Below are 9817 nucleotides of genomic sequence, written 5' to 3' on the forward strand. Positions count from 1 at the left end.
GAGTCCGGGGTAGGCGAGTTCCCGCAGCCATAGCGTCACTTCGGCCACATCCACATTGACATCGTCGGGCCCCTTCCCCCATCACGTGGGTCCAGATTCCTCCTGACGGCAGTAGACCACTCAATGTGGTGGCCCGAAGCCACACCAATACAAGAAGCCACTGCCAGGCATATGCCAAGGCCCTGCTCTCCAGCTGGATCAGCCGCTTTGGCGTCCCAGACCACATCACAACCAACAGGGGTCCCGCTTTCCTGTCCAAATTGTGGTCCACCCTGGCTCGGCTGCTGGGGACAACGCATCACACCACCACGGCCTACAACCCAGCGGCCAACAGCTTGGTTGAGAGGTTTCATAGGTCCCTGAAGGCGTCCCTTATGGCCCGCTGCACCGCCGAGGACTGGAAGTACCAGCTACCATGGGTCCTCCTCGGGTTGAGAACTGCCCCCAGGGCCGACGGCACCCCATCCACGGCTGAGAAAACCTACGGTGAGTCCCTCATGGTCCCGGGTGAGCTCGTGACAGAGGATCGCCACAACCCATCAGTCCAGAGGCTTCGCGACATAGTCAGCAAGTTCGCCCCCTGCAAACGGACGTATACCGACAGATCGGCCACCTTCACGCCGCCCGGGCTGGCCTCCACCACCCACGTCTTCGTCAGGGATGACACCGTCCGCCCGCCGCTGACCAGGCCCTACAGGGGTCACTTCCGCGTGCTGGAGCAGGACACCAAGGCGTTCCTGTTCGCACTTCACGGGAGGGACGACTGGGTGTCAATTGACTGGGTCAAGCCCACCCTCCTGGAGGAGGACACAGACGTCACCGCACCGCACCCTCCGCCTGCTCAGCCTTCGCCACAGCTGGGCCCTCATAAGGGGCGGAGACGCGGTCGCCCCCGAAAAAGCCAGCCCACACCCGCAGTCAGGCAAACCCACACAGAGGGCGTTCCCCCGATGTCCTCACGCAGCCGGGGCCCCCTGCAGCGCCCCAGCAGATACGCTGACTAATCAGACGTTACCCACGTCTTGGGGGGAGTATTTGTAAAGTCATCTGTAAAGTCATTCGTGAAGTCTCTGCTAAAAGTGTTAATTGTAAAGTCTCTGCTGGGCAAGTTTTCTGTGGTGACGTCCCATTTTCTTTGCCTACAATTAGTCACGCCTAACGCATCAGGTCATTCAAAGTTCAATCATTTAAACTATGTATATATTTTGTTTACCTGCTGTCAAAATGTATCACATGTTTCTTCTTTCACAGGCATCAAGATTATATCCAATTCCATTTCTGTCTGTTCTTACACTGTAAAGTGTACTGGTTTGCTGTATTTATTGTTATTTATTATCAACCTCAGGTCGCTCAGGTTTCCATTGTATTCTGCGGCGCGACACCAGTCTGCCGCTATATAAACTGCCTGGATCATGAATAAAGTAGCAGTAACCTTATCCTGCTTGTTTCTTTCGCACCTCTTAAACACCTAGACCTATGCCCTCAAACTGTGGGGATCATGAGATTTCTTTAACATCCAAACTTTATTCTACGTATACTTCATTGCGTGAATATGAAAATAACTTTATTATGATATCAAAGTTATATCCACGTCAGTTAACAGAAAAAAATCACCTTTAATGATGTTGACTGCAAGAACACAAAGCACTGACGAGCGACCGATAGGCCTACGCCAGAGATTTGATTTTACTGGCCTTTTCTTAAGTACACTTTCGTTTCAAATCAGTCAAAATTACTTGCTTATTGTAGCCATTATTTAAAGATTCTATTTAAGCGTCGTTCCAGTGCCTTCAATTTGAAAAAAAAATGTCCTAACTAGCCCATCATGCCGTATATAAGTCATCAACATACAAAAGATGGTGGGAACTCAATAAGATTCCAAACTTTCGCTCAATAAGTTATTTGGCAAAATACTCTTGAAATTGCCCAGTCACTGAGCTATTATAACGATTTGTATGGTTAAGAAAAATATGTAAATGTGCAAAGTATTCTTAAAAAGAAAACCGCAATAGCATTGTAGTGTATTACAGAAATTTCCCGCTTTCCAGCTACTGTTTCAGTGGCTTTTCCTTTTACCTACCCCAGACAGCCTCATAGAAGATAATATTTCATGCCTAAAGACCAGGAGCAAATAACAGAACACAGAAATCACAGGGATATAGAAAATAAGTAAGCCAAAAGGAAATGCCATAACACACAAACCAGAATGGAATGACACAGAAAGCCAAAGAGGAAATGGCAATGCATAGAAACTAGAGAGGAACAGAATAGTGAGGAATCCCAAGAGGAAATAACATAGCACAGAAACCGGAGATAGAATGAGATAACACAGAAGTCCAAAAAGAAATGGTACTGCACAAAGACCACAGAGAGAGTGAAATAAAACAGAAACAGAAAACAGAGAATGGAAAACAAGAAAGTCCAAGAAGAAATAGCACTACAAGAAACCAGAGAGAGAGAACAGATAAACAAGGAAGCCCAAGAGGATATGGCATAGCATATCAAGAAGAGAGAGAATGGAATAACACAGAAGCCCAAGTGGAAATGTCGTTGCAGAGAAGCCAGAGAGATAATGGAAAACAAGGAAGCCCAAGAGGAAATGGAAAAAACAGAAACCAGAGAGAGACTGGAATAACACAGAAGCCCAAAAGGAAATGGTATGTAAAAGAAACTTAAGAGAGAATGGAAAACAAGAAGTCCAAGAGGAAATAACAACAAAGAAACCAAGAGAGGAAACAACATGGAAATGACATGGAAGCAAAGAGGAAATAGCACAAACAGAAACCAGGGACAGAATGGAAGACAAGGAAGCATAAGAGGAAATAGCACAACACAGAAACCAGGGACAGAATTGAACAAAACAGGAGTACAAGAGGAAATAACACAAGACAGAAACCAGGAAGAGACAATGAAATAACCCAGAAGCACGAGAGGAAGTGCCTAGCAGGGATGAAAGAGAGGGAACTGAATAACACGAAGATAGTGCAAATAACATTGCAGGTGCACTTAATGGATTATGACGCTATCCCATGAGTAAGGGGAATCAGAATGGTAAGTCTAGAGAAAGAGAGGTCTCATGGAAGTGGAAGTGGAAGTGTAGACATACACAAGTCCGAGAGAGAATGGTAATGTATGGAATATGGAATATTATGGGGTTTTAAGGAGGAAATGGGATGCTAATTATGATGGTCAGTGGATGGGATAATACGATATAATAATAAGAATGTTAAGGTGGACGGTGTCAGGTACTAAGATGAAAACGTACTAATGTGGGAACAGCAACAGTGGCACAGTAACAACAAGTATGTAACGTCCTTGTGCAACCAAAATCTAAAGTCCACAGGCGTGCAATATACACCAAGCTCTCTCTCTCTCTCTCTCTCTCTCTCTCTCTCTCTCTCTCTCTCTCTCTCTCTCTCTCTCTCTCTTATCAAGAGTCCACTTCCACTATCTTATAATCAGTCTCGATTGTTCTGTCCTGAGAGAAGGAAAGCGTGCTCTCGTCGCTGGAGCGGCCAGAAAGAAAAACACTTGGGATTTGAAAGTAAGAAAATTCCCGTTGTGATAGGTGATCCTATCTCTCTCTCTCTCTCTCTCTCTCTCTCTCTCTCATGAACTATTTTATTTTGAATTATAGCTCCTTCAGAGTGTACATCTCACTTTTGCCAAACTATTCGTCATATTTTTTCAAATCACATTTTTGGTACTATGTTTTTACCACCATACTTATTCCAGGGTTGTCATAATTATTCTCACTTATTTGACACAACAAAGTCAGTAACATGATTTGAAAAGTAAGTTGGTACTATTGTTCTCTTCTGAGAGAATCATAGTGAAATCTAAAAATTGTGTTTCAGTCCATGTTTCCATGCTAAGAGAGTCATTGTTTACATAATGCAGAGGCGACAGACAAAAACATAATACCAAAAAATACCACAGTTAAGAAGCTCATCGAAATCATGTCTGTCCTCACTGGGGAACAAGATAGTGTGCACAGTACATGGCCAGTTAACCATTCATAGTGGTAGGGAATACTGACTATTAGGCTTGTCCCCAACCACCCCTTTTAAATAGAAAAACATTTTTTCTGTGTCTAGAAAGCAAGTTACTCACTCGTACCCTCTAAACAAGGATAGAAGAACAAGGCTGGGTTCATGTTGAACACATCTACCTTGTACAGTTTGATACAATTGTAGTAGAGGCCCGAGAACCACGACAATGGAATAATTATCGCCGATAAATGAATATATACGAAATCACCTTAGAAACCAGCATATTTTTCGTAATGACGTACCTTATCAAAACCACTTGTTCCTTCAAGACTTCGTGTTACTGCGAGAAAATAAGACTACCAGCAAATAATAATGAAGGAGTCATCAGGTAGTTTACCCTTGAAACGATTTACCGTCAAAATAAACAATATGCTGGCTTTCCTTTCAAGAGCAAATGACCACTTATATAAGTTACAATATATAATTAATCACTGGAAACAAATAGATTTACCCAAAAGGAAAAAACTAACAATGTCTCATATAATGACATCAGATAACAAAAGGAACAGAGAGACATTCTCAACAAAACAGATTATTCTCAACAATAGGTCTCTTCCGAGAAGCCCACAGAATTTGCATCATTACTTTTTTGTTGAAAAGATAAATCTAATAAAAACTTGCTTCTGTGATTTAGTTTATATTATTAAAATAGGAAAAAAGGCTTGACTGAATTTTAAGGAACTCTGTTGCAGTAAATTGGAAGAGATCCCTAACAATTTTGATTTTTGTTGTATGTTAATAATACTATCTGAAAATGCCTTTGAAAAATAAAATTTGGAAAACAAACTGGACAAACCGTAGTAGTAGGGGTGTCCTTATCAACAAGACGGTAAAGAAAAATGCCAATCATTTCCTCAGGGAAACTGGACTCACCAGATTAATAAGGAAAATTAATATTCCACATTTATTCCATAGATTAAAGTCATTCCAAATGCCTGACCTCCGAAATGCGCAGCATAACCATAACATACCAAAATCGCAAGCATTCAGGTGCCTAATGTTGCTCACGATTTAATACACAAGAAAAGGGGAGTCATTTATCCTCATCCTTAAAAGATATGATTATTCTTCATATTCTTCATTCGAAAATGTGCTTTGACAGGATCATTTAAGTGGTGGTTAGTTATAAGCACAGTCTTCTCTATAATTTCTGATTTCTTGTATGAGAGAGAAAGTGGGCCACATTTAGAGATCAAGTACAAATTTTTTAAAATATATTACTAACCTGACTAACAGAACTTTCACTGGAATAGAAAGAGTTTGGAAATGAACATAGCTGTAATTACATTAGTTTATACTCATATATAGTTACAACATGACAGAAAAATATCGGAGGTAATAAAATAGAAATGAAAAATGCATATACTGTACATGTGATTTAACACTAAGGAATTTTCTCCGTTCTTTTACAGTGTCACTTTCAACGGCTGTTTCGGACGCTAAGAGTCTCATTACGGAAGACCATGTTAAGAAAGCTCTCAAGGCAGACAAGGGAATTCAGGCTTTCTTAAAATCCTGGAAGGTTGTTGATTTCACCAAACGTGGAGATAACTATGCCTGCGAAGTAACAAGCGTAGAAGTCAAATATTCTATGAATGATAAGGAAGATAGTGAGGTCACCTATATTGTTAAACTGAATCCTCGTAGGAATTTTGGAGATTTCCAAGAGGCAGAACCACTTCTCTTTGAAAAGGAGGGCAAATTTTATGAAGAGCTTCTGCCAGTGCTGAATGAAGCACTAATGTCCGCAGGCCAAAAGCCTCTTCGTTATGCTAAATGTTTCCTTGTTTCATTAGAAGAGGGAAAAGAACAACTTTATTTTGAGGATCTAAGAGCAAGGGGTTTCAAAATGTTTGACAGAAGGAAGGGTATGGATAAAAATCATATTGCTCTTGTCCTGTCCGAACTTGCCAGACTGCACGGTGCATCTTATCTCCTGACGAAGAAGGTTCTGGAAGGAGAGTCTGCAGGAGCAAGATATGAATTCCTGTCAAAAGATTTATTGGATTTCACCCCAAATACCAAAAAGTTTTTTGTGTCATGGATGGAGAGATGTGTTGATACCGGGGTAATGATGTTGGATAGAATTGGTGGTTATGAGATCGCCAGTGCTTGGCTGAAGTCCTTCAGATCAGAAGTTGAAAATGTTTTATCTTCAGGAATACGAAGTACAAGATTTAACAGCATATGCCATGGGGACTGCTGGAACAACAATGTTCTATTTAGGTAAGATGAACAATATTGTTAATCAAATCCAAAACCCATGAACACGTATCCCTTCCTACTATCTGTTTCACCCGTTACAGTGCCAGCAAATAATGAAAAGTCAAACTCCCATATGTTAAAACCACGCTTTGTTGGAGGAAACAAGTGTTGTTTTGCACTTCAGAATAGTGGATGATATATGGATTTTGCTTTGTATTTCTGAATGTTAACTTACGTATGATGAAAACATTAATTTTCGGCCTTTTGTATATTAACTCTCTTCAGTATGATCGTAGCGTGAGGTATAGGGTCTATTATGACAGTCTCTATACCAGCTGCTTAATCTTTGTATAGTTTTGCTCTGATGACTTGAAGGGAAAGGTCCTTCTTACTCTCTGAACATACAAACATGAGTTGCTAAAACTGAAAGCTCTAAAGTATCCATGGAGTCCTTTTCTGTAAGCATTCTTTCTTCAGGAAAAAAATAACACTTTAACTAAACACAACATATTCAGTAAATCACTGACATAAAAAGACGAAAAATGTATCTGAGATTTGCAAATTCTCTGTGTGGGCTAAAAATGAAAATTTTTTGTTAATAAAATGTTTTAAGCTTCCATATTATAACTGATAGTCACAAATTACTGTTTTTTATAGGTAGGCATAACACTTAAGTCAACAAGAAATAGCAACATAGCAGTCATGAGCCAATGAAATTTGTCCAGAAGTCAAGTCTTGTGGTGAACGAATATCCTTTCTAGATTTGGGCCGATAATGGTTGATAAAATTCCTTTTCAAATCTTGTGGGTGAAGATTTAAGTTTTATGCATTCATAGACATAAAAAATTCAAGTGTTTATGTGTTGGAGGTTACATACTTAACATCATTTATCGGTTTTTAAGTGATCAGAGAGACAGAGTTGTTGTTGCCAGTGTTTTTCAAGTAAATTAACGTCAATCATGTCTAATGGTCCACAGCATGGTGTTCTTGGACCTTTCTTGCTTTCAGTCTTTACAAATGGCATAGCTGTTGGTATAAGAAAGGATATTAATCGTTTGCAATGTGCAGACTTTTAATATCCTTAATCCACTTCCGCCCAAAACAAAATTAGGGTATTGCTGTTCTAAGATGTGGAGTAGACTGGAAAGTAATGTGGTCACGAGAGTGTGAGCCTTGATCCCAGATTACTAAGAACATTGATTAATTGTTTTCAGAAAGGAAACTTTCAAATTTTAAAAGGTTGCTTATACCCTTCCTATAGGTATTTAAAATGCCAGGAAATTATTTGATGAAATTTTTCCATTTTGCTTTAAAAAAATGAGACGTTGCTGAAAAAAATATGTCAAAGGCACTATTATTGCATTTAAATAAGAAAGGCAGTTAGGCATCTGATATAAGCAAGAATTGAAGACGAACAGGATAATAATAATAATAATAATAATAATAATAATAATAATAATAATAATAATAATAATAATAATAATAATAATAATAATAATAATAATAATAATAATAATGTTGGTGATACGTGCCAATAGACCAGACGTGACGTTGATTGACAAAATCAAGAAGAAAGTATCACTCACTGGTGTCGCAATACCTTGGGACACCAGAGTAGATGAAAAAGAAAGAGAGAAAATTGATAAGTATCAAGACCTGAAAATCGAAATAAGAAGGATATGGAATATGCCAGTGGAAATTGTACCCATAATCAAAGGAACACTAGGCACGATCTCAAGATCACTAAAAAGGAATCTGGAAAAACGAGATGCCGAATTAGCCCCAGGAATCACGAAAAACAGAGGCAGGATGCAACCCGGAACCCTACACTATAAAAACCACCCATTCGAGTAGGATGACTGTGATAGAAAATAATAATAATAATAATAATAATAATAATAATAATAATAATAATAATAATAATAATAATAATAATAATAATAATAATAATAATAATAATAATAATAATAATAATAATGAATAAAGGAAAACTAAATAGGTAATTAAGCAATTTTGACATCTTGATAACTGGGATAATCCATCTAAGTTTGGGTGGTTTTGAAAGAGTTGTTTTATACATCTTTGAATATAATTCAATTTATGTGAATATAAGTCAGGTGAACATGAACCAATTTGATGCATATTGACATTGTGAAATAGATTTATTTGTTGGTTTTTACAGGTTTGAAGTACTATACATATTCTTAATTCTGGGAGTAGGTGCTACAGTACAATATATAGGTGTTTTACAATTTGCCTTCTACAATTTGCCTTCCATCAGGTCCCATGGTTTTGCAAGACTGGAACCTAGATCTGCAAAATTGTCAAAGGTATTAAAGTCAAATCTCTGAGAAGAAACTTGAATTGCAATTTATTACCAACGAATATCCACATCGATTATAACTATTAACGAATAGAAACATCCTGAGCCATGTATATTAAACATAAGTTCAAGAAATATGACCAAAAATTTATAAACTAATAATTCCGGTTTTTTTTTTTTTTTTTTTTTTTTTTTGTCAGAATGAAGAACAACTTTTGGGGGTTGTAAGTGATAATTGCTCTTTCGCAGCGCGGAGGAGCTCTACTAACCCATGCTAACTTTAGAGCTGCTCTTTGGCCACTGCGATCCTTTTGCGCTGAAATTTGAAAATTTAAACTTTTAGTATCGATATATCATTCGATGTCAAAAACAGGAGGAAAAGAATGAGATTAGGAAGAAGAACGGTATGAGCAACAGTGAGAATGAAATTATAATGATAAACCTTTCTGATTTCTAACGCGTGTAAAATTCTAAATTTCCAGATACAACACCGAAGGTCGCCCAGTGGAAGTTATGCTGTTAGACCTCCAAGTGTGTCGTGAAGCTTCTGCTGCAAGTGACCTGAATTACTTGCTGTTTACAAGTGTTAACGGAGACGTGAGGAAACCAAATCTCCGTCATTTCATGTCCCTATATTATTCGACCTACAAGGAAGTCTTAGAAGGGGGCGGTTTGCCCATGCATTTTACTATAGAAGAACTCATGGAGGAATTCAGAGACAAGAATAAGTATGGATTGATTTTTGCTTTGGTTATTATACCAATAATCCTGACAGAACCGGAGGAAGTTCCAGATATGTCAGACACAGACTTTGAAGCTCTTATGAACGACTTCAGGGAAATATCTTTAGAAAAACTCAAAACAAATCCCTTGTGCAAACCTCGCTTCCTATCAATTTTTGACGAGCTTATGGAAACAGGCCTCATCTCATGATTTTTACTGTAGACCACATCTAATTCCATCAATGAATGACTTTCTGAAGACATGGCATGCCAAATCTGTTTGATGAATTTGTTCTTAAATTTCTGAAAATGTATTCATTGAATTTTACTAAACCACGCAATATGCTGAGGGAATTGATGCGTGCTAGGTACCAACATTCTTGGGTTTTCGTTACAATTTAATCATTATAAACTAATTTATTCCTCCTATGGAATTAATATCTGTTTCTAAAATAAGTCCTGCAAACCTCACTTAGTTTTTTGCTATTAGATAGCTGTTTCTTCTGCGTCTGCTA

General features: G+C 38.5%; 2 protein-coding genes across 2 annotated transcripts; both read left to right on the plus strand.

Moving 5' to 3' along the window:
• Positions 1-374: 374 nt before the first annotated feature.
• On the plus strand, positions 375-1004 carry LOC136856698 (uncharacterized). Its single transcript, XM_067134757.1, has one exon. The coding sequence runs from the start codon at positions 375-377 to the stop codon at positions 1002-1004; it is 630 nt and encodes a 209-aa protein (XP_066990858.1).
• Positions 1005-3466: 2462 nt separating this feature from the next.
• On the plus strand, positions 3467-9616 carry LOC136824995 (uncharacterized). The gene is made up of 3 exons (XM_067080992.1): positions 3467-3544; positions 5465-6278; positions 9063-9616. Coding segments are annotated over exons 1-3 (1266 nt in total). The 5' UTR covers positions 3467-3543; the 3' UTR covers positions 9514-9616.
• The last annotated feature ends 201 nt before the right edge of the window (positions 9617-9817 follow it).

This window comes from Macrobrachium rosenbergii, chromosome 36, assembly GCF_040412425.1.
Source record: "Macrobrachium rosenbergii isolate ZJJX-2024 chromosome 36, ASM4041242v1, whole genome shotgun sequence".
Classification (NCBI taxonomy): domain Eukaryota; kingdom Metazoa; phylum Arthropoda; class Malacostraca; order Decapoda; family Palaemonidae; genus Macrobrachium; species Macrobrachium rosenbergii.

Bases quoted from the DNA above. Each gene is read 5' to 3' on its own strand.
- LOC136856698 (XM_067134757.1), top strand. From the start codon at position 375: ATGGCCCGCTGCACCGCCGAGGACTGGAAGTACCAGCTACCATGGGTC.
- LOC136824995 (XM_067080992.1), top strand. The intron at 6,279-9,062 runs GTAAGATGAACA...CTAAATTTCCAG, and splicing joins AACAACAATGTTCTATTTAG to ATACAACACCGAAGGTCGCC.